Below are 25714 nucleotides of genomic sequence, written 5' to 3'. Positions count from 1 at the left end.
TTGAACACAGCTAAGTTTGGTTCTGCATATTATGCCCAAAGAAACGCATTGGGCTTATTCAGGAAAGATTTTCGCGAGAGTGAGACCTCTCGCTTCGCCTCTTCCTCGCCGCTGAAACTAGCGAGCGAAACAGTGCCCATCTGTCTTACTATATAAAGCACATGTAGCTGATGCTGTCTGGCCAGAAGAAGTATGACATGCCACACTCCTTTTGTCCAGACATCATCAGATAATTGGTCTACACATAAGGAGAAAGAGGGGCGCTGTTTCGCTCGCTCGGTTGCTTTATCTGAGCTTGATGCGTCTTTCTGTCGGCGCGCATCTCGGTCAAATAAATGATCAATATTTTCTTTGGACGGGCAAAGAAGTACAGTAGTGCGGGCCAGGCCCCCTAGGGCCCGCCCATAACGCCGGACCTGCAGGGAAGTCACGTTGACATTGACATCTCTTTTTAATGTGAGCCTAAACATACATGTGGATATAACCTGGTATTTGTCACTTTCATAATGTTATAACATGCTGTGCAAATCTCTACTTTTGTGAGGGCTTCGGTTGAAATCGCTCCACTGCAGTCACAGTCACTCCAACTCCAGTGCTCTTTCCTCACACTGATGCTAATGTTGTACTGTACCTGCGAATGTGATAAGGAGTGGCCAATCATCATGCTGCTTGTCCGGTAGGAATATGTGTTGGTGTGAAAGCGCTCGCGCTGGCACCGCAAGGGCATGTGTGCGCTCGCAACTGTAGAGGTTCCCGGTTTTCAAAGAGGTTTTGTGCATACATATTGCACCGGCTTTGTATCTTGTCGAATGGGGAGACAGTGAGGGGGCATAAGTACGGATCCTGCAAGAACGCAGACATGTATTCTTGTTTAGGTGGAGTGAACTCTAATTTACCGGGTGTTCTGTGAGAAATAATGAAAAGGTGCTGCTATATTTGTGAATGAGCACAAGGACATTGGGAGAACGTGTATGACAACCTGTGTAGCCTACCTATATAGACCCACTAACTTCAATCGCTCTATTCCGATTTATTCCGATTTGAGGGCACAGGTATATTAGGGGAGCAAGAAGACATCGTTTTCTGCTCGTTTGTGTGGAATTTTCCTTCCAGCTGAGAGTCGTGATGTCTGGCTCATTTCACACATTGTTCCTGGGTAAGTTCAGTGCATGAGCCACGCGCTGTTATATTCATTAAATAAGACTGTGGTGAAGTATAGCGCAATCCATGTCAGTCTACATGTGAAGTAGCATAGTAGCCTATGCTATACTGGGCTTTATAGCATTTTAGATGATATTGTAATCCAAATCATTTTCTACGATGCCATCGCAGTTTTAAGATGTGTTCAAGATCTCCCCATTGCAAGAACCTTGCCGCTCATCCCAACCACATCTTAAAACTTAACTATAGTGTTTTCTGAAGCTCATTCAAAATAATGATAAATAATGTAGCCAAGACTATCATTACGAAGTCGATTATACATTTGCATATTTGACCTGATGCCCTAAGGTTCATTGCTTTGAGTGTCCAACAGATATTCTGAACACACTTTAAAATGTATAGGCTATTGTGTTTTTAGGCTTTTTCAAAGCTCCTGTTGCCAAATGATATTCAAGGTGATGATGAAACACAACTTCGGAATGATATCACAACATATTTCCATTAGGCAGTCTATTGGGGGTGCCAATAGCCTATGCGTAATTATACTGAACAAAAATATAAATAAAACATGCTTTTCTGAGGTACAGTTCATATAAGGAAATCAGTCAATTGAAATAAATTCATTAGGCCCTAATCTATGAATTTCACATGACTGGGCAGGGGCGCAGCCATGGGTGGGCCTGGGAGGGCATAGGCCCACCCACTTGGGAGTGTGTTTTTCCCCACAAAAGGGCTTTATTACAGACAGAAATACTCCTCAGTTTCATCAGCTGTCCAGGGGGCTGGTCTCAGATGATCCCGCAGGTGAAGAAGCCGGATGTGGAGGTCGTGGGCTGGCGTGGTTACACCTGGTCTGCAGTTGTGAGGCCGATTGGATGTACTGCAAAATTCTCTAAAACAAAGTTGGATGTGGCTTATGGTAGAGAAATGATCATTCAATTCTCTGGCAAAAGCTTTGGTGGACATTCCTGCAGTCAGCATGCCAACTGCACGCTCCCTCAAAACTTAAGACATCTGTGGCATTGTGTTGTGTGACAAAACTGCACATTTTAGAGTGGCCTTTTATTGTAATCAGCACAAGGTGCACTTGTGTAATGATGATGCTGTTTAATCAGGTTCTTGATATGCCACACCTGTCAGGTGAATGGATTATCTTGGCAAAGGAGAAATGCTCACTAACAGGGATGTAAACAAATTTGTGCACACAATTTGAGAGAAATAAGCTTTTTGTGCTTATGGACAATTTCTGGGATCTTTTATTTCACTTCATGAAACATGGGACAAACACTTTAGATGTTGCGTTTATATTTTTGTTCAGTATTCCAGGTATTAGGCTACATAAACATATTAGGTCGCATACTTCCTCATTTTTATATTGCTATAACAAGTTATAACTTCTATATTAATTGTTTCAGTTGATGAGTGGGTGTCAGGAAGTAGTAAAGTTGCTAATTAGCTAAAATGCTAAAGTTGTCCATGATGTGATTGGAACACACAAACTTTGGGTTGCTAGCAATGATTTATACAGTGCATTTGGAAAGTATTCAGACCCCTTGACTTTTTCCACATTTTGTTACGTTACAGCCTTATTCTAAAATGGATTAAATTGTTTTTTTCCCTCATCAATGTAGACACGATACCCCATAATGACAAAGCAAAAAACTTTTTTTAGAGATTTTTGCACATCTATTAAAAATAAAAAATGTAAATATCACATTTGCATAAGTATTCAGACCCTTTACTCAGTACTTTGTTGAAGCACTTTTGGTTGCGATTACAGCCTTGAGTCTTCTTGGGTATGACGCTACAAGCTTGGCACACCTGTATTTGGGGAGTGTCTCCTATTCTTCTCTGCAGATCCTCTCAAACTCTATCAGGTTGGATGTGGAGCGTCGCTGCACAGCTATATTCAGGTGTCTCCAGAGATGTTCAATTGGGTTAAAGTCCGGGCTCTGGCTGGGCCTCTCAAGGACATTCAGAGACTTGTCCTGAAGGCACTCCTTCATTGTCTTGGCTGTGTGCTTAGGGTTGTTCTCCTGTTGGAAGGTGAACCTTCTCCCCCAGGTCCTGAGCGCTCTGGAGCAGGTTTTCATCAAGGATCTCTGTACTTTGCTCCGTTAATCTTTGCCTCAATCCTGACTAGTCTCCCTTCCCCTGAAAAACATCCCCACAGCATGATGCTGTCACCACCATGCTTCACCGTAGGGATGGTGCCAGGTTTCCTTCAGACGTGACGCTTGGCATTCAGGCCAAAGAGTTTAATCTTGGTTTCATCAGACCAGAGAATCTTGTTTCTCATGGTCTGAGAGTCCTTTAGGTGCCTTTTGGCAAACACCAAGTGGGCTGTCATGTGAATTTTACTGAGGAGTGGCTTCCATCTGGCCACTCTACCCTAAAGGCCTGATTGGTCGAGTGCTGCAGAGATGGTTGTCCTCCTGGAAGGTTCTCCCATCGACACAAAGGAAGTCTGGAGCTCTGTTAGAGTGACTATCGGTTCTTGGTCACCTCCCTGACCAAGGCCCTTCTCCCCCAATTGCTCAGTTTGGCCAGGCGGCCGGCTCTAGGAAGAGTCTTGGTGGTTCCAAACTTCTTCTATTTAAGAATGATGGAGGCCACTGTGTTCTTGAGGACCTTCAATGCTACAGAAATGTTTTGGTACCCTTCCCCAGATCTGTGCCTCGACACAATCCTGTCTCGGAGCTCTACGGACAATTCGTTCGACCTCATGGCTCGGTTTTTGATCTGACATGCACTTATATAGACAGGTGTGTGCCTTTCCAAATCATGTCCAATCATGTCCAATCAATTGAATTGACCACTGGTGGACTCCAATCAAGTTGTAGAAACAACTCAGGGATGATCAATGGAAACAGGATGCACCTGAGCTCAATTTCGAGTCTCATAACAAAGGGTCTGAATACTTTTTTATTTTGAATACATTTGCAAGAAAGGATAAAAACCTCTTTTCGCATTGTCATTATCGGGTATTGTGTATAAATTGATGAGGGACATTTTTTATTTAATCCATTTTAGAATAAGGCTGTAACGTTGCAACATTTGGACAAAGTCAAGGGGTCTGAATACTTTCAGAATGTACTGTATGTACACTAGATGAGGGATAGAAGGTGCTGTGTTGAAGCTACTGCGCCACCATCTTGGCACACCCCCAATGCATTTATTAACGTCTACATTCGTTTTTGCTACATTAATTCTAGTACGGACACCTTAATGTGTACTTTTAAATTGTATTATGTGAGCTTAATGGAAAAATGAAAACATTTATAACATTTTCCTTAAAGTATCTTTTTTTGCGATGACTTAATTACATGTCATTTTGTCCTTGAAACATTTAATTGAAATACTGTAGAATGCCATTAATTTCTATACAGGACTGCTCCTACTGGGGAGTGCCAATATGGCCGACCAGTGGCTTCAAAGCATCTCAATGGCCAATACATAGCTTCAGCAGTCCAGGGTTTATATACGTCATTGGTTGCTAGATGTTCAGGTAATATGCCCACACATCCTCCCCGAACAACCTCCCTCCTTTTGTTTTTGGCTTAAGTAGCCTTCTGTCTTATGAACCATACCAAACGTAACATATTATCATACTAATTTGAGTGTCACAGATTTACGTTTACTATGCTACTATAAGAACGTCTGCTAAATGACTAAAATGTAAATGTAAATGTATGTGTCTACTTGTCACGATCGTCGTATCGAGTAGACCAAGGCGCAGCGTGTTGAGCGAACATACTTTATTTAATTAAAGTGCACACACGAATAACAAAACAACAAACGATACCGTGACGTCCTAAGTCTAACACAACCAACTGGAACAAGATCCCACAAACACTCAGGGAAAACAGACAGTATAAATATGGCTCCCAATCAGAGACAACCAGCAACAGCTGACACTCGTTGCCTCTGATTGGGAGTCACTCTGGCCAACATAGAAATAATCAAACTAGAACTCCCAACATAGAACTTCAACACATAGAATGAACACACCCTGGCTCAACATATAGAGTCCCAGAGCCAGGGTGTGACACTACTCTCTGAGGCCAGGCTGGTGTGTAACGTGAGTAAATAATAGCTGGGCCAGCCAATATTGTAGATCTCAATAATTGAATTGTTGACAACTTGACAATTTTGGTTGTATAATTTTGGTTTTGAGTTTGTTCTTTGGTTGACCTATAGGCCTATCGAAGTATGGGCGTAGACTATTTTAACGATTTGTCCACAGTGTAAAGCCTAATTTAATCAGCATGGATTTTGTGATAACAGCTTTTTACTGAAAATCCCTGGGCAATCCATGTGTGTAGACTGCAGTTTTGGTAATGTCATCAAGGTACAGTAGGCCTATACCTTATTGACTTGGAAAGGTCATTGTTTTATATATAAGGCTGTCATTATCATCTGAAATGCTTTACATTCGTACGGGATTCAGCAATACGAAAGTAGCGTTAGGGCTCTATTCAATCTGTATCGCTGAAGTGTTACAGATTGCGCGGTAGAAATGTAAAGGTAATTTCCGATTGAGCCAACATATGCAGTAGGGATTAACATGGTAACCGGGATCCCAGGACTGTCCCGGGAACACTCTTCACGTTTCCCAATTTCTTTTTTAAATGACAAGACCGGGGATATCAGAAAAATTTTCCCCAATGTTGCACTAATGCATTTCCACAAAATACACAACATGCGCAGCAGCAGATTAGCAAAAAATGTAATAGCATATTATCCAAACAGGTTGTCGCGTGGAAGCCTTTAGCCGAGTGTATCTACTTCACACAAAGTTGCCATAAATTCAAAGCACACGCATAATTGACACTGCCAGACTGCACACGAGACCCAAATGCAGTTAATAAACCCTAAAGGAAACCCCTACAGTATAGCCTCTAAAATAATGTGTGCCTCTTTGAGCTGTCACTAGCTATGTTTCCATCCAGTTGGCGATTTACATGCGAATATTCAAAATTCTGATGTTTTTGTCACAAAAAATGTTGTGTTATATAGCGAATGTGCCCACTCTGGTATTGGCACCTGCGCTCTAGCCAACAGCTGGCAGATACAGTGCAGGTATATACTACATTATGAGATTATTATTGACAAAAGAGCAACATTATCTTAAATTGTCAAACGGAAGCCAAGCATCAATCAACATGTCACCAGAATAAGACCCTCGATATTTATTGAAAATGACATTCTTTATCGGACATTTTTTATCTGACATGTACTTAACGCACAAAAAAGTTTGGATGGGAACCTGGTTATTGTGACTCTTCAGACAGTCACAATATTGATAGGCCTATGCACAATTCACTACAGAGGCATCTCTGTCTGTTAACAATTCGGAGAGGCATGAGAAAAAATTTACAATCTTCTCCTGTCCTAGAGCCTAACCACTGGGCACAGTTCAGTTCAACGTCTAATTTGATTTACATTTGGTTGAGTTGTCAACTAACGTGAATTCAACAAGAAATGTCACCATGTCATTTGATTTAGCTTAAAGCTTTGATGAAAAAAATACTAAATTCCCTTACTTTGATGACTTTTTGCAAATCCAATCAGTTTTCCACTTTAATTCAACATCATCACATTACATTTTTTGTTTGAAATGACGTGGAAAGTTGATTGGACCAGTTTTTGCCCAGTGTTTTTTTTTCTTCCCTATCCAGTCCGAATCCTGCAGAAAACCCAAAATCCTGACTCCTGTCTCCCATAAGTTGCATTATTTCGCCTATGCATGCCAAAATACCGCTATAACATTTTCCCCGCTCCTCTGCACTGTCTTGTACTTGCTGCCCATTGATATTTAAACTATTTCCACTCTTCATCTCCCCATTATTCATCAGCTGATCTGCTATCTGTATAATCATCAACTAGATTGAGCTAAATTTAGGAGATATTCTGTCATTCGTTGAAGGAGGTTATCTAGCAAGCTTAGCAACGTTAGTCATTTTACTTTTGTTTGACTGCAGTTACGAAGTGCATTTGCAAAGTTTGTATGATTCGACAACGCTATACTCTATACTCGGGGTGTGCCCTTTACGTCCGGAGCATGCTCCATTTCGAGATAGCCTACTGCTGAAATACGCTGAATTAATTGAGGAACATGATAACGCTCTGAATTGATAACCGGCCTGTTTTGCCAGTTCACAACAATGTCATTGGCGATCAAAGATACACTACCAGTCAAAAGTTTGGACACACTTACTCATTCAAGGTTTTTTCTTTATTTTTACTATTTTTTACATTGTAGAATAATAGTAAAGACATCAAAACTATGAAATAACACATATGGAATCATGTAGTAACCAAAAAGGTGTTAAACAAATCAAAATATATTTTATTTTATTTATTTATAAAAGTCCATATCATGGCAAGAACAGTTCAAATAAACAAAGTTAAATGACAGTCCATCATTACTTTAAGAGATGAAGGTCAGTCAATCTGGAAAATGTCAAGAATTTTGAAAGTTTCTTCAAGTGCAATCGCAAAAACCATCAAGCGCTATGATGAAACTGGCTCTCATGAGGACCGCCACAGGAATGGAAGACCCAGAGTTACCTCTGCTGCAGAGGATATGTTCATTAGAGTTACCAGCCTCAGAAATTGCAGCCCAAATAAATGCTTCACAGAGTTCAAGTCACAGACACATCTCAACATTAACTGTTCAGAGGGGACTGTGTGAATCAGGCCTTTATGGTCGAATTGCTTCAAAGAAACCACTACTAAAGGACACCAATAAGAAGAAGAGACTTGCTTGGGCCAAGAAACACAAGCAATGGACATTAGACCGGTGGAAATGTGTCCTTTGGTTTGGAGTCCAAATTTGAGATTTTTGGTTCCAACCGCTGTTTCTTTGTGAGACGCGGTGTGGGTGAACGGATGATCTCTGCATGTGTAGTTCCCACCATAAAGCATGGAGGAGGAGGTGTTATGGTGTGGGGGTGCTTTGCTGGTGACACTGTCTGTGATTTATTTAGAATTCAAGTCACAATTAATCAGCATGGCTACCATAGCATTCTGCAGCGATATGCCATCCCATCTGGATTGGGCTTAGTGGGACTATCATTTGTTTTTCAACAGGACAATGACCCAACACACCTCCAGGCTGTGTAAGGACTATTTTAACAAGAAGGAGAGTGATGGAGTGCTGCATCAGATGACATGGCCTCCACAATCCCCCGACCTCAACCCCGTTGAGATGGTTTGGGATGTGTCAGACGGCAGTGTGAAGGAAAAGCAGCCAACAAGTGCTCAGCATATGTGGGAACTCCTTCAAGACTGTTGGAAAAGCATTCCAGGTGAAGCTGGTTGAGAGAATGCCAAGAGTGTGCAAAGCTGTCATCAAGGCAAAGGGTGAAGAATCTCAAATATAAAATATAGTTTGATTTGTTTAACACTTTTTTGGTTACTACATGATTCCATATGTGTTGTTTCATAGTTTTGATGTCTTCACTATTATTCTACAATGTAGAAAATAGTACAAATAAAGAAAAACCCTTGAATGAGTAGCTGTGTGAGTAACTTTTGACTGGTACTGTAGTTACTCTATCATTACTAAATATCAGTTTCATTTGCTCTGAAATCTTTACTTAAAATGCCGACATGGTGGTGCAGCTCCCCTCTTATTTGGGGAGAACCCTGGCATAGTGACCATATCGTGGTTTTAAACGCTTTAAATGGGACTTCCGATTTTTGCGGTATTTCATGGGACTCTCAGGATAAAACAATTTTTTCTTCCAGTACTGAAACTTTTGATTGATTTTTGGGAAAATATTAATTCCTAATATGCAGCGTTTACCGTGAATGTAGTCTCCGCTGTTGCGCGAACATTGCCTTTCAATTTAAATCACGCTGTAACGCCGAATTTCTGCAATACAGATTGAACAGCGTCCTTAGTCATCCTCAATGTCCTCTCGAACTATGTTGTTCGTGTGTTTATAGTCGGGTCAGCCATAATAAATTGGTGGGTGCTTATATTTGTCCTAATTCACACATGTACCAGTGTGTATTAATATGCATGTGTGAATTGGAAATGTGTTGTTTGCATATCCCAACTCCCCCAGAGAGTGGGGTTGCGTCCAGTGTTTGCCATTAGCAATGGTGACCCTGGAGCAATTAGGGTTAAGTGCGTTGCTCAAAGGGCACATTGGCAGATTTTTCAATTTGTCTGCTCGGGATTCAAACTAGCGGCCTTTCGGTTGATGGCCCAACACTCTAACCGCTAAGCTATCATGTCTTCCCACTGGGCACACACTGGTTGAATAAATGTTGTTTCCACGTCATTTCAATGAAATTACGTTGAATTGACATCTCTGCCCAGTGGGTTGAGACACGTGAGTGTGTGGTGATGTCCCAGTCTCGCTGAACCGTCGGGACGGATGGGGCACACCCCGGAAGGGGCATGCCATCGGGACGGACGGGGCACGCCACCGCAATTAGCCTGCTTGTCCATGGGGTGATGAGACTGAGCTTTCATTAGTTGCATTATGGCAGTGAGTTAGACAAGCCATGCAACCCGGCCCGAGCATTAGAAACAACACGCTTTGCCTCATGGTAGTCAGTTTGCCTCGGAGCATTTCAAACAAAACAAGTAGGTTAGGTAGTGAGAAAATAAAGATAATGTCATTAATGAGTATGGTCATAGAACTGTATACAGGCCTAAGTAAGTTTTCATTACAAGTAATTTCACTTTAGCCTCTGATAAAGCCCTGACAGTAGCCTATATGCTCTCTATGCTAGGCTATACAGTACATCTGATTGAGCTAACAACCTCTTTCAGTATATAGTTTAGCCTACAGATTCTAGAATGATTCTGACCTTGTCTTAATTCATTCTAAGGCTGGTCATAGTTTCACACCTGAGGGGATGGAGATATCCGAACAGTGCTACATTTTAATATTATCCGTTACATTCAATATCCTCCCACCCAGATGATCAGTGAAATACAGTGGAGTAAAGTTAAAGAAGCCTTTCACATTGAATCATCTCGTGACCTCCCTTTTGGAACAAGCTGGCGCCCTCCAAAAATGTTTTTGATGACTGACTGGGACGGTGAATAACCCTGGCACCATTCATGTGTCTAAGAGCTGATGGGGAAAATTAGTCTCCTTTCTCCTTGTAGTCAGTGTTGCTCCCCAGTCAGTTCTCCCCTTGGATTTGTCTTTCACCCAGTGGCTTGCTGCCGTTTCACACTCTATTTCTCTTTCCATTCAAAATGCTCCACATATGAAGTATCACACTTATAGGAATGGAGTCCCACAGGTCGCACATGACCATATCTCATAGAATTACCTTTCCTGCAACATAGCCTACATGCACGTATATAAAGCAATTAATGTGATCTATCAAGTTGAATGCAAACAGTGATTTAAAAACCATATCTCTCCCCTAGGCTTGGTTATATTTAGACTGCATCTCCAGGGGCAGGCAAAGTATCTGTCAAGTGTGGAGATGACACAAGCCTCTCAAGTCTCTAGAGCCAGCGGTTAGGAAGTGACATATTGCTGTGCTGCTCTGGCCTCAAATCACTGGCACTCACTGTCTCTTTCTCTCTCTTTATCTCTCGCTCTCTCTCTCTGTCCTCTCTCTCCCCACTCACTCTTTCTCTCCCCTTCTCTTTCTCTTCTCCCTCGTTCTCTCTCTCCCTCTTCCTCTTTTTCTGCCTGTCTCTCGGGTGGAAGCTGCAGTCAAGTGGCTCTAGATAGGAGCTCTGTTGTTGTCTTACAGTGAGACAGGGGATATCTGTCGACTTTGCCACAGAGGCGCTCCATCTCACGCACACGCCATCTTCTCTCCAAATCAATTAGCATTCACTTTGGGCTCCACGTTAGCGGCAGGCGAAATGTTTGCCCCTTCAGAAACATGTCATAAAATAATCTTAAAATCCACTTTATTTCCTTATCTCATTGATCTAGTCAGTTCTGGTCTTGAAAGGGCTTTTTTGTGTAGGTGAAAATAAGATACTTTTTCAGATTTTCATTTAGAGTTATTTCAAGTGTACTGTTGTTCCACACCCCATATGGTTTATTGTCAGATTAGGCAACCTAATCATAATTACATGTATGGTTGCCCTGGTATGAAATGTGTGGTATGGAATTCATGCTCTGCATACATTTTAGCAATTTGATAGATGTGTATTGGATGCTCTGTAATTGTATATTTTTTCTGTCATGGCGCTTTTAGTTATTTTAACATGACAATTGTTTGTTGACTCCTCTTGTCTCATCCTCATGTCCCTTTGTATTTAATGTCTACTGCTGTCAATTGTGTGACTGTCTTGTAATGTCAACTCAACTGTATAGTCTTACGTCTGTAATGTATTTTTGGTTGTGTGTATGGACCCCAGGTAGACTAGCTGTTCTTCACACTAGAAGGGGGACCCCCCTTCAAGCTAATGTGCAGTCATTCTGACTGCAACATTCTAACAGTGTAATTCATACATTTCATATATGCTGTCGCAAAAATAATAATTTGCTTGTGTTTATGAAGCTCTTAGGTTACATTAGAATACGAGGAAAAATATTTTAAATTTTCACAATAGCATTTTCATTACTTTATGTTACTGTAGGCCAGGGGTTCCCAAACTTTTTTCATCTAAGACCCCATTTTGATATCTGAAAATTCTCACGACCACAACCATGTGAAAATAATTATGTAATTAACAGCCAATGTTGACTTTTTTATTTGGGGCTATGGCAGTCAATTGCAGATTGAGATTGTCTTCTCAACTTACAATCACATACTTTTAATGTGGGGCTACAGTGGGGGAAAAAGTATTTAGTCAGCCACCAATTGTGCAAGTTCTCCCACTTAAAAAGATGAGAGAGGCCTGTAATTTTCATCATAGGTACACGTCAACTATGACAGACAAATTGAGATTTTTTTTTCCAGAAATTCACATTGTAGGATTTTTTATGAATTTATTTGCAAATTATGGTGGAAAATAAGTATTTGGTCACCTACAAACAAGCAAGATTTCTGGCTCTCACAGACCTGTAACTTCTTCTTTAAGAGGCTCCTCTGTCCTCCACTCGTTACCTGTATTAATGGCACCTGTTTGAACTTGTTATCAGTATAAAAGACACCTGTCCACAACCTCAAACAGTCACACTCCAAACTCCACTATGGCCAAGACCAAAGAGCTGTCAAAGGACACCAGAAACAAAATTGTAGACCTGCACCAGGCTGGGAAGACTGAATCTGCAATAGGTAAGCAGCTTGGTTTGAAGAAATCAACTGTGGGAGCAATTATTAGGAAATGGAAGACATACAAGACCACTGATAATCTCCCCTCGATCTGGGGGCTCCACGCAAGATCTCACCCCGTGGGGTCAAAATGATCACAAGAACGGTGAGCAAAAATCCCAGAACCACACGTGGGGGACCTAGTGAATGACCTGCAGAGAGCTGGGACCAAAGTAACAAAGCCTACCATCAGTAACACACTACGCCGCCAGGGACTCAAATCCTGCAGTGCCAGACGTGTCCCCCTGCTTAAGCCAGTACATGTCCAGGCCCGTCTGAAGTTTGCTAGAGTGCATTTGGATGATCCAGAAGAGGATTGGGAGAATATCATATGGTCAGATGAAACCAAAATAGAACTTTTGGTAAAAACTCAACTCGTCGTGTTTGGAGGACAAAGAATGCTGAGTTGCATCCAAAGAACACCATACCTACTGTGAAGCATGGGGGTGGAAACATCATGCTTTGGGGCCGTTTTTCTGCAAAGGGACCAGGACGACTGATCCGTGTAAAGGAAAGAATGAATGGGGCCATGTATCGTGAGATTTTGAGTGAAAACCTCCTTCCATCAGCAAGGGCATTGAAGATGAAACGTGGCTGGGTCTTTCAGCATGACAATGATCCCAAACACACCGCCTGGGCAACGAAGGAGTGGCTTCGTAAGAAGCATTTCAAGGTCCTGGAGTGGCCTAGCCAGTCTCCAGATCTCAACCCCATAGAAAATCTTTGGAGGGAGTTGAAAGTCTGTGTTGCCCAGCGACAGCCCCAAAACATCACTGCTCTAGAGGAGATCTGCATGGAGGAATGGGCCAAAATACCAGCAACAGTGTGTGAAAACCACCATAATTTGCAAATAAATTCATAAAAAATCCTACAATGTGATTTTCTGGAGAAAAAATATCTCATTTTGTCTGTCATAGTTGACGTGTACCTATGATGAAAATTACAGGCCTCTCTCATCTTTTTAAGTGGGAGAACTTGCACAATTGGTGGCTGACTAAATACTTTTTTTCCCCACTGTATATCAGTCAATTGCAAATGAGTCTGTCATCTAATGCTGCGTTCAAAACAAGTTTCGACTTCAGTTTGTTCAAGACAACTGGAAACTAGGGAAAAAAACGAGCTCCGACTGGGGAAAATAGCTTTGAACGGTCATCCAACTCGAATTCCAAGTCGGGAACTCTGGCCTCTTTCTAAAGCTCTGACTTTCCGACCTGAAGATCACTGACGTCATGATTTGTCCTCGTTTTTTTTTTAAACGTTCCCAGTTCTCTTGAACGCACCCTTATCTCACCACCACTAATGAGATGGGTGTGCTTGATGCATGTCGCGTCAGAGCTTCTCAAAGTCAGGGGGCGTGGTCGATAGTTTGCACCTCATCTGCTGTCACATCCAATCTGGATTGATTTTTGATTTTGGCACACTCTGGTTGAATTTAGTCTTTTAGATTTCAATAATTTTCATTTAGATTTTTGAAGTTAACCACATTACAAAGACAATATAAACTACCAGTCAAAAGTTTGGACACACCTACTCATTCAATTTTTTTTTTTTTTTACTATTTTTTCAATGTAGAATAATAGTGAAGACATCGAAACTATGAAATAACACATATGGAATCATGTAGTAACCAAAAAAGTGTTAAACAAATCAAAATATATTTTTTATTTGAGATTCTTCAGCCACCCTTTGCCTTGATGACATCTTTGCACACTCTTGGCATTCTCTCAACCAGATTCATTAGGTAGTCACCTGGAATGGATTTCAATTATAATGCATTTCGAAAGTATTCAGAACCCTTGACTTTTTCTATATTTCGTTACGTTAAAGCCTTATTCTATAATGGATTAAATAAATAAAAATCCTTATCAATCTACACACAATACCCCATAATGACAAAGTTAATAAAAGTTTTTTGGAAATGTTTGCAAATGTATTCAAAATTAAAAACAGAAATACCTTATAAATACCTTTGCTATGAGACTCGAAATTGAGCTCAGGTGCATCCTGTTTCCATTGATCATCCTTGAGATGTTTCTACAACTTGATTGGAGTCCACCTGTGGTAAATTCAATTGATTGGACATGATTTGGAAAGGCACACCCCTTTCTATATAAGGTCCCACAGTTGACAGTGCATGTCAGAGCAAAAACCAAGCCATAAGGTCGAAGGAATTGTCCGTAGAGCTCCAAGACAGGATTGTGTCGAGGCACAGATTTGGTGAAGGGTACCAAAAAATTTCTGCAGCATTGAAGGTCCCCAAGAACACAGTGGCCTCCATCATTCTTAAATTGAAGAAGTTTGGAACCACCAATACACTTCCTAGAGCTGATCGCCTGGCCTAACTGAGCAATCGGGGGAGAAGGGCCTTGGTCAGTGAGGTCACCAAGAACCCCACCTCTGTGGAGATGGGAGAACCTTCCAGAAGGACAACCATCTCTGCAGCACTCCACCAATCAGGCCTTTATGGTAGAGTGGCCAGACGGAAGCCACTCCTCAGTAAAAGGCATATGACAGCCCACTTGGAGTTTGCCAAAAGGCACCTAAATGACTCTCAGACTATGAGAAACAAGATTCTCTGGTCTGATGAAACCCAGATTGAACTCTTTGGCCTGAATGCAAAGCATCACGTCTGGAGGAAACCTTGCACCATCCCTACGGTGAAGCATGGTGGTGGCAGCATCATGCTGTGGGGATGTTTTTCAGCAGCAGGGACTGGGAGACTAGTCAGGATCAAGGGAAAGCTAAACGGAGCAAAGTACAGAGAGATCCTTGATGAAAACCTGTTCCAGAGCGCTCAGGACCTCAGACTGGGGCAAAGGTTCACCTTCCAACAGGACAACGACCCTAAGCCCACAGCCAAGACAACGCAGGAGTGGCTTTGGGACAAGTCTCTGAATGTCCTTCAGTGGCCCAGCCAGAGCCCTGACTTGAACCCGATCGAACATCAATGGAGAGACTTGAAAATAGCTGTGTAGCGACCCTCCCCATCCAACCTTACAGAGCTTGAGAGGATCTGCAGAGAAGAATGGGAGAAACTCCCCAAATACAGGTGTGAAAATCTTGTAGCTTTATACCCAAGAAGACTCGAGGCTGTAATCGCTGCTTCAACTAAGAACTGTGTAAAGTGTCTGAATACTTATGCAAATGTGATATTTAAGTTTTTTATTCTTTATACATTTACAAACATTTCTAAAGACCTGTTTTTGCTTTGTCATTATGGGTTATTGTGTGTAGATTGATGAGGGACATTTTTTAAATCAATTTTAGAATAAGGCTGTAACGTAACAAAATGTGGAAAACAATCAAGGGGTCTGAATACTTTCCGAATGCACTGTAAGTGTCGATGTGAAAGCAGTCAAAAATAGTCAATTATTTATAGGCTACATCGGATACCATAGCGAATTTGTCTGATTCCAGGCATTGCATTCTCGCTTCTTTGTCATCAAAATGGAGGTAACGCATGAAGCTCTCCATATACACGCTTTTTCCACCGAATGCTCCACGGACATACAGGATTGAAATGAATGCTTCCAGCTCCTCAACAGACTGATCCCAGGCAGTGTCTCCTTGCTCCCTGTGCTGGTGAGTGCATTGCTTTTTTGCTTGAGATGTAGGGCCTGCTCTCTTAGTGATTACATTTTGTGCTTATTATCGGCCCATAGCATTGTCACCAGCTTGTTCCTTCCTCCTGTATGAGCGTTACATTTGGTGGTGGCACGGACATCTGCTCAGTGGGCATCATTCTGGCTTTTTTGCGCTTAGGTCTCGGAGGTGTAGGTTCAGGCTGAGCCTCAGAATCAGAAGAATAATCATCAGAGATGTCATGATTAATTTCTTACCCACCATCTGAGTCGTTTTCATTCAGATCTTGTAGCAGTGATAACGCACACTCTTAGTAAAAAAAAGTGCTAGATAGAACTTAAAAGGGTTCATCGTCTGTCCCCATAGGGGAACCCTTTGAAGAACCCTTTTTGGTTCCATGTAGAACCATTTTGGTTCCAGCTAGAACTCTTTTGGGTTCCATGTAGAACCCTTTCCACAGAGGGTTCTACATGGAACCCAAAAGGGTTCTACCTGGAACCCAAACGTGTTCTACCTGGAACCAAAAAGGTTTCTCCTATAGGCACAGCCGAAGAACCCTTTTGGAACCCTTTTTTCTAAGAATGAATCATGTGCATCCATTTGTCTTGTTCTTCTTGCAATTTTAAATTACACATACTCTCACTGTGTACTCCAAGTAGGCTAGAGTAGACTGATAAAGCTTGGATTTGTAGGAGTGATCTAGGGTGCAAACCATTTTGAGATTATAATTGGAATATACCAATACAATAGAATGGCCCGCCCTGTTCTTCTGTCACAATTGGTGATTACATAATTATGCATTGTTCGCTTCCCCTCGCTCAACAACTCAACCATTCTCCCCCATCAAGGACAGTCAAATTCATGAGCAGTCAAAATGACTGCTTTAGCTGTTCTAGTGTTAAAGTTGTTCTTGCAGTACTGTTACCCACTAAGCAAACCTCACTTTGAGCTGTGAGTGATTAAATTAGAACCAGATCGGGAGTGCAGAGGAACAGGAACTGCCCTCTTTACTTAAGCGTTGAGAGATGTTTTTGAGTGGTTTGAGTTTACTGTAATTCAAACCATATGCACATCTTGCTTTTATAGTGAAAAAATAGGGCCAATATTCATTTCCAAAATATTTGTCTTGCATTATCAACCCCACCCTGCAGTTTTATAGACTAGTTAGATACTCTCTTGTGTGTGTGTGATTGTGTTTGTGCATGCATCCTCATCAATAGCATGATTTACTGTCATTTTTGCGGGTGATGGAATTTTGTGGTGATTCATTCCATTGCTGTTCATTAATGTTAATTTACTTTAGTCCAAAAACATCAGTGTCACTTCAGCGTACATTTGATGATGTATTATCTAGTGTAGTCAATTGCAGTGTATTGAGTTTAATCTTAGGCTTAGGTACTATTTTTACAAATTTACAAGAGATCATGGCATGATGAGAAGTACACTCATTGAAGCCACATCTATGGTGTCCATATTTGGACAGCCTCAGTCTCAGCAAGAGATTGTCCTAATATGGACACCACACAAACCTTACATGGTTATAGTCAGTTTCCCTTTCAGAACCAAAACCTTGAAGATGACACCACAGGGCCTCAACTTCGTTTTTTGGATGATGAAATGTGTTTTATGCACAACCATTAACTCCCCACGGCAAGTGATTGCTCCAATCGGCAATGCGTGTCAGAAAGAAAGTGCCTCAACCTTCTGTGGAAATGAAAGGTAAACACAGTAGGGATAATATTTATCCTGTTTGTGCTAGGATATTAATTAACCTATTATTAAGCTTAGGTTAGGGAACCACCGTGCTTATAGAGCCGATAACTCTGCTGAAGTAGTCTTCTCACAGTCTGCACTTTTTTCCCCATCTCGCTCTCTCCGAACAGATGATACCACCATCCCTGTTTCTTTACGAGTCGTTAGACTTAACTTTGGGGAGAAATTGAGACTTTTTCTGCTGTGCTGGACATGCAGATGTGTATCTTTGCTGGTTTTATGTTTCTGTGTTGTGGTGGTTGGATTCTGGCCAGTCATAGCACAAGCCCTCTGTTAGTGCCGTTGGTCCTTCAAGTCATAATTAACAGACCTCACAAAATTACCATTCAAGGATTTTCTCCAATGGACCAAGACTGAGGTAACGCAGACTCTCCCTCAGGGAAATTCCCTGAGTTCGTGTCCCATCATTTTAAGGCCTGACATGAGTTTCCTCCTTAGAAGGAAAAAAAGAGCCTTTGTGGTTGTGTTTATGTACTGCTGCTCCCTTTTATAGCAGTAACAAATTGAGCATGTTTTGGGATTTAGCGGAAACGTGTGCGGCTAACGCAGGTGCCACTGTTCCCAACCCCCCTATTTGCTGTCTCTCCTGTGTCTATTCCTGGCCTCTTTACCTTGGTGATTATGCGATCTGACAGGCTAACTGCAGTGTACATGGCTTCCGGAGAAGACAAAAGGCTAAGGTCCCTCTCAGATGCCTACCTTCTCTTTGTGTTCACTGAAACGTGGCATTTAGGAAAATACATGCCATTTACAGGAGTCAGAGTAACAAAAAGAAATCGATGTTGCTTTGAAAAAATGTAGATTTTAAGGTATGATATTTAAGATGTGACATATAAGACTGTGTCCTTATCAAGCTATAGAAAGGGCATCTCTGGTTCCTATTTTGTGCCCTGTTTTGGTGGTAGTGTATCTGCTTTTTCTGTACCAGTGAATTACATTAGTCAGATAGCATGGCATCCTCATTATTTTAGCAGTGCTATTTCCCAGTGGAATGATAGGAGATAACAAGGGCCTGCCACCGTCTTACGTTACGGCGGTAATGACTGCAGACGTTCGTCTCAAAAAACAAACATTTCCTGTCAGGCGGGGAAAATGCCATCCACTCTATTAATCTCTACACTTGGATGCACTCCTAACGTTGGATAATGAGGAAACACAGGACCTTCCATGCCCCCCACCCTCCACAATCCTCAAACCCACTGTGCACCAACTAGTTGCATCAATGTTGTTTCAACGTAATTTGTCAACGTATTGTGACGTGGAAAATACATTGGATTTGAAAATAGTATTTAACTGTTGTTTTGAGGGTGAAATTTCAACCACAGAATTATGTCATCATTATAACCCATTTTCAACATAGACAAACCTTGAAATTGAACCTTTGAAACAAAGTCAGATATATATATTTTTTGTTTTGACAATTCGTTTTTAATGTTTATTGCACAGCACCCCACAAACACAACACAAAAACAAAACCCCCACTATACAACACATTCCCCAAGGTGATCAACATATGGTTTCCAAATTTCATCAAACACTTTGTGTTTTTGTTTAGTAGCAATTAGATCTAGATGACAAAACTTTCACTGATATTGATCACCAATATTTACATTAACCAACAGACATAATCGTGGAGATAGATGGATATAAATTCCTAGACACAATGAAATGATAGCACATACTGTACATTATCCCAAAATGGTGTCAGTTTATCACAGGACCACAGCATATGCAATAGCTTTCCTTTGTGCTTTTTGCATCTCCAACAGAGATGTGACATTTCTGGGTGCATTATATGCATTCTGGCAGGAGTGTAGTAGTTCATGTCTTAGGTTGTAGGAGCAGGTATGAACATTTTCACATAACTGTGACTAATGGTACTCCTCAATTTCTTCCTTTAGATCTGTTTCCCATTTTGTCCTCATACTGTGGGTTCTGAACCATCAGGTAGATTTTCAATCAACCCTTTATATAACTTGGCAATCAACTTTTTTGGCTTAGCTGCTTCTTTCAGTATTCTTTCTATGCTAGATGCCTTCGGTTCATCCAAATTCTGTTGAAGCGATTGAATAAGATTTCTGAGTTGTAAGACCTTGGATCGGCCTTGGATAATCCAAATCTTTCTTGTAATTGTTTGAATTACAGTAGTGATCCATCATAGTACACGTTCAAAATTCATGATGCCACTTTGGAACCAGGACCTAAAGGTGTTGTCATTAAACACTGGAGGTAAGGTGGGGTTATTCCAAATAGGGGTGCCTGGCGATATTGGTTCTTTCCATCGCATTAATTTATGTACATTTTCCCAAATACTAATGGAATTGAGAATCATTGGACTGTCTCTTTTTTCTTCAATGCCTTGGACCCAAAGTAGTGAATATATTTTAGATCATAAGGTATTACATTTATGGCTTTGATACTCCTCCATGCACAAGGATAGTCTGCTGTCCATTGTTTTAGTGAACGCAGTTTTGCAGCCTAGTAATACATCTTCATATGAGGTAGTCCAAGACCACAAGCTTTATAGGGTAAGTGTAAAACAGTCAATTTGACTTGGTCTTTCCATTCCGTTGGATGTTTATATCTCCACAGTTCACATAGACCCATCTCTTTGATGTTGTGGTTTAATACCTTAGACATGTTAGGAAGCGGGTATAGTTTAGTTGATAACTTGTCTAGAGTTGCAACAATCATGTTCGTCTTTCCCCTCCTCCCCTTTCAATTTTGATGCTTCCCACATGTATCTGTCCAGTACTGTTGCACAGGTGAGAGAGCAACCTTATTGGTGCCTCCACAGTGGCCATTCCCTTAAATGCAGGTTATTGGTCAGTCTCTATGCAATACAAAGAAAATATATATAGTATAGTTTTGGCCAGACTTACAGTAAATGCGCTCTAGCCACAAATGTCCTATTTTACGTAAAGTTATGAAGGAGAGAAAAATATATATATATATATATATATATATATATATATATATATATATATATATATAATATAATAATACGGCTCATGATTCCATTGGTAGGTATATTTTTGCACAACTAGGACTAGATGAAAGGACTAGATGAAAGACATTTTAAAAATTCTTAAGCATGGGAGCTGCGTGTTCAGCTCCCATACCTATTCCCAACCACTGCAGAATGAGTGTCAGTACTATGTGTCGATGCTATATGCAGTCAACTAGTATAATTAGTGCTTGTGAAGTAAATATAGTGATTATTATTAAGGAGTCCTGTCTAGGGCTGGTTCTACCTTCTGAGACATATGAGACCCTTCTAAAGTATACAGTGCATTCGGAAAGTACTCAGACCACTTGACTTTTTCCTTTTTTTTTTACGTTACAGCCTTATTCTAAAATGGATTAAATTGTTGTCCCCCCTCATCAATCTACACACAATACCCCATAATGACAAAGCAAAAACCGGTTTAAACTTTGTTTTTCAAAAAGAAAAACAACTGACATATCACATTTACATAAGTATTCAGACTTTTAATCAGTACTTTGTTGAAGCACCTTTGGCAGCGATTACAGCCTCGAGTCTTCGTGGGTATGACGCTACAAGCTTGGCACACATGTACTTGGGGAGTTTCTCCCATTTTTCTCTGCAGATCCTCTTAAGCTCTGTCATGTTGGATGGGGAGCGTCACTGCACAGCTATTTTCAGGTCTCTCCAGACATGTTCGATCAGGTTCTAGTCCGGGCTCTGGCTGGGACACTCAAGGACATTCAGAGACTTGTCCCGAAGCCACTCCTGTGTTGTCTTGGCTGTGTGCTTAGGGTTCGTTGTCCTGTTGGAAGGTGAACCTTTGCCCCAGTCTGAGGTCCTGAGCACTCTGGAGCAGGTTTTCATCAAGGATCTCTCTGTACTTTGTTCCATTCATCTTTACCTCGATCCTGACCAATCTCCCAGTCCCTGCCACTGAAAAGATTTCCCCACAGCATGATGCTGCCACCACCATGCTTCACCGTAGGGATGGTGCCATGTTTCCTCCAGACATGACGCTAGGCATTCAGGCCAAAGATTCAGGTTTCATCCGACCAGAGAATCTTGTTTCTCATTGTCTGAGAGTCATTTAGGTGCCTTTTGGCAAACTCTAAGCGGGCTGTCATGTGCCTTTTACTGAGGAGTGGCTTCTGTCTCCACAGAGGAAGTCTGGAGCTCTGTCAGAGTGACCATCGGTTTCTTGGTCACCTCCCTGACCAAGGCCCTTCTCTCCCAATTGCTCAGTTTTGCCGGGCGGCCAGCTCTAGGAAGAGTCTTGGTGGTTCCAAACTTCTTCCATTTAAGAATGATGGAGGCCACTGTGGTCTTGGGGACCTTCAATGCTGCAGACATTTTTTGGTACCCTTCCCCAGATCTGTGCCTCGACACAATTCTGTCTTGGAGCTCTACGGACAATTCCTTCGACCTCATGGCTTGGTTTTTGCTCTGACATGCACTGTCAACCGTGGGACTTTATATAGACAGGTGTGTGCTGTTCCAAATCATGTCCAATCAATTGAATTTACCACAGCTGGACTCCAATCAAGTTGTAGAAACATCTCAAAGATGATCAATGAAAACAGGATGCACCTGAGCTTCATTTCGAATCTCATAGCAAAGGGTCTTAATACTTTTGTAAATAAGGTATAATTTTTTATGGTTTATAAATTTGCTAACATTTCTAAAAACCTGTTTTCGCTTTGTCATCATGGGGTATTGTGTGTAGATTGATGAGGATTTACTTTTTTTAAATCCATTTTAGAATAAGGCTGTAACGTAACAAAATGTGGGAAAAGGGAAGGGGTCCGAATACTGCACTGTACATTAATACATTAATAATTTGTCTTGGCCAGTGTGATAGGCCTACTTCTTGTTGTTATTTTGCTGAAAAAAGGAATAGGTTATCCCTCTCAGGGTCAATCACAAGTGACAGGGTTCGCACAAGGTGCTTGAGGTGCTTAAAGTACTTGAATTTGGCAGTCTGAAATTCAAGTACTGCAATACCTTGAAAATCTGACATTTTCTCAAGTTGGTACTTGAAATGTACTTGGATTAAAATGAGAGGAGAACAGATAATGATCAAATATGTTTATGAAAAATATTATAAAAATGTATTGGTCTTTCGAAATAATTTCCAGTCAGACTACCAAGTTTTATTTCCTCATGTGTTTTGCGCTGTGGTTGCCAGGCGAGCTCGTTCCACCCACTCAGCCAGGCAGGTACAGAACTGACTGATTAGGCACCGCCAAACGTCACATCGATAGCTAAAATGCCGGGTAAATGTAGATTAAATCCTGCCTTTGTGCGTATGGAACATTTCTGGGAACTTTTATTTCAGCTCATGAAACATGGGACCAACACTTTACATGTTGCATTTTATGTTTTTGTTCAGGATAGTTTACTCTCCTTTTTTTAACACTACATCACTGGACCCAACCATGCCCAGACCATGTAAGGTGCAGAAAATGCGTCAGACTTTGACATTGCGAGCACATGAAGAGCCACATGAAAGGGGAAAGATACAACTCTGCAACCTGTGCTGGCGCCAGTTCTACATTATGTGATTTTTTCTCAGAAACAACCTCCAGAGCTTTTTTTGCCCATCGCCTCATTCAGAGGGTGCCTGCGATATTCCACTTTATCAAGCGGCAGCCTTGCTCCTGCCGGGTTTTCCTCACACAGCCCACCCGCCCTTCTCCAGACCGGCGACACTAAAGCTGCCAGTTGGAAGCAAGACACTTTTTCGTAGCTATTACGTAGTAGATTCCCAAAGGCCCAATAAAGACACAGTCATTAAGCTGGAATTGTATAGTAATTGGAAATGTGTGTTCACCAGGAGGCATGTTCCAAAAATCTAATTACAAAATCATCAGTACTGATTTACCACTCATGTATGTAGTAAATAAGTAGTGAAACAATGTATTATTGAGTAGAACTTGTAAGGTAGTGATGAGGTTGTGGCGATATACTGTCATCTGGTGGCGACTAGAAACAATGGCATAATATGAACTATTACAAACTGATGGTCCTTGAAAATAAATATTAGTGCTTGAAAAAGTACTTGAAAGTCCTTGAATTTGACTTGCCACTGTCTGTACGAACCCTGAAGAGAAAAACAACATAAAATGCACTTGCCATCACTGTGTTAATTGAGATAAAAATAATTTGATTATTTAGGCATTAGGCATCGTTATAGTATATTAAAGAGAGAAATTCGTTCAACTCTCCATATAATTATTCAATGTAATAAATGAAAACAGATGTAGGCCTATAACCACTGGAGTAGCCTACAGTTCCGTTGTACTGCACACAACCAAATGTGGGGCACACTCGTCTTGACCCACCGGGGGACAGAGTAGGCAGATCACTAAAGCCTTGTTCACACTGCAGGCCTTAATGCTCAAATCCGTTTTGGAATATTGACTGTCCAAACAGCAAATTAGAAGTGACCAAATCGGATTTGTGTGTGTTCAGACAGCAGTCATGGCTATCTTAGTTCTCATAGTAACAACGGGTATGTGCGCAGTGGTGTAGTCTGATTGGTGGTGGTGCTCGTGCTTGCTGTCACTCAAAAGTTATGTAGCAAGCAAAGTTGACAACAATGTCTGCCATGGACGTTTCCCAGTTGCTTTGAATGTTCAAAATCATAGTATAAGAATACTTTTAAAGTCTCAAAGGATAAGATTATCCAACTTTCAAAACGAGTCCTTTTTGGCTAGCCACAGCAGCCAACTAGCTAGCTAGGTAGCGGTTTAGCTTTCTAGCACATTCACTAATTTGTTTTTAAACAACTAACAATAGTTGGCTACCACATGTTCTTGTCAAACTGTCAACAGAGTAGCTAGCAAGCAACAATATATGCCAAATAACAATATAAAAACCAGTTGAGGGCAAATACATCAGATTTTACCGTTCAGATGAAGTTGGTTTGAAATGTGACTTGAAATATCCGATTCCATGTGCTTTTCAGCTGTTCATACTACAGGAAAAATAACAGATTAGAATCGGATATGCAACATCTTTTGATTTGAGGCTCTTCGAACTGCCAATGTGAACAAGGCTTAAGAGCGGGGTGGTATAATGGTAACATCAGTGCCAAAGAGAGTGCCATTTATTAATTTGATTTTTCAGAGTTTATCAGCTACATGTTCAGTTGGCCTAGCTACATTTCTTGTACATTTCACCTTGGGATTCAGTTAATGACATAATTTCGATATAATTGTCCAACAAAGAGCTGGAAATAATAATTGAAAGGTGCATAATTGTGGGCTTCACGCACATAGCCTGCTTCTTTGTCTCTCTCTTTTATAAAATCGGCAATTGCTCATGTTTCTTCAACATTCATTCAACAAATTAATTAACATTATTCATTGTACTTTCTATGGACAATAACAAGAAAAGGATAATCAACACATCATGTTGCCCACATTGATAACACATATTTTTCAATTCATGTATAAATTTGAATGTGGTGAAATAAATGCAAACTTCGCAAGGTGGAATCGAGCTACAGTTGCAGTACAGGTGCAATTCTTAACCATCTGAAAGGGAGGCACCGTGACCCAACCCGTTGCTGGCAGCAGTTCGATAAGGGACTAGTGAGAAAATCACAGCACTGATTACAGAAATTATTGCAGTTGATATGCAGCCATTATCAATGGTAAAGGATACCGGCTTCACTGCCCTGATGACATATCTAGAACCAGACTACAAGATGCCATGTCGAAAATCTGTGACGGCCTGGATAGAGGCCTGGATAAATTCTACAATGGTTGCTCTGCAAGTACAAAGCGCGAGCTCTCAAACACCATACGTGACGTTAACAACAGATTGTTGGATGTCTATGAACACGCTGACATACATCAATGCAACGAGCCATCACATTGATGAGAAGTGGGACATGATGTCACATGTACTGACATCGTTGCCCAGTGAGTGGGGTGCAGCAGTAAG

At 41.2% G+C, this 25714-nt stretch overlaps 1 protein-coding gene across 1 annotated transcript in view; it reads left to right on the top strand.

Annotated features, from left to right (window-relative positions):
- The first annotated feature begins 704 nt into the window (after positions 1-704).
- The window catches only part of LOC121573987 (CXADR-like membrane protein), a 124803-nt gene continuing 99793 nt past the window's right edge, over positions 705-25714 (top strand). Inside the window, exon 1 of the mRNA XM_041886425.2 lies at positions 705-1156. Coding sequence (XP_041742359.1) covers positions 1126-1156 — 31 coding nt within the window. The 5' untranslated portion in view covers positions 705-1125. The remainder of the gene's footprint in view (positions 1157-25714) is intronic.

The sequence above is a fragment of the Coregonus clupeaformis genome, chromosome 9 (genome assembly GCF_020615455.1).
Source record: "Coregonus clupeaformis isolate EN_2021a chromosome 9, ASM2061545v1, whole genome shotgun sequence".
Lineage (NCBI taxonomy): Eukaryota > Metazoa > Chordata > Actinopteri > Salmoniformes > Salmonidae > Coregonus > Coregonus clupeaformis.
The sequence above is the reverse complement of the archived record's forward strand: the minus strand, read 5'-3'. Positions and strand labels throughout refer to the sequence as shown.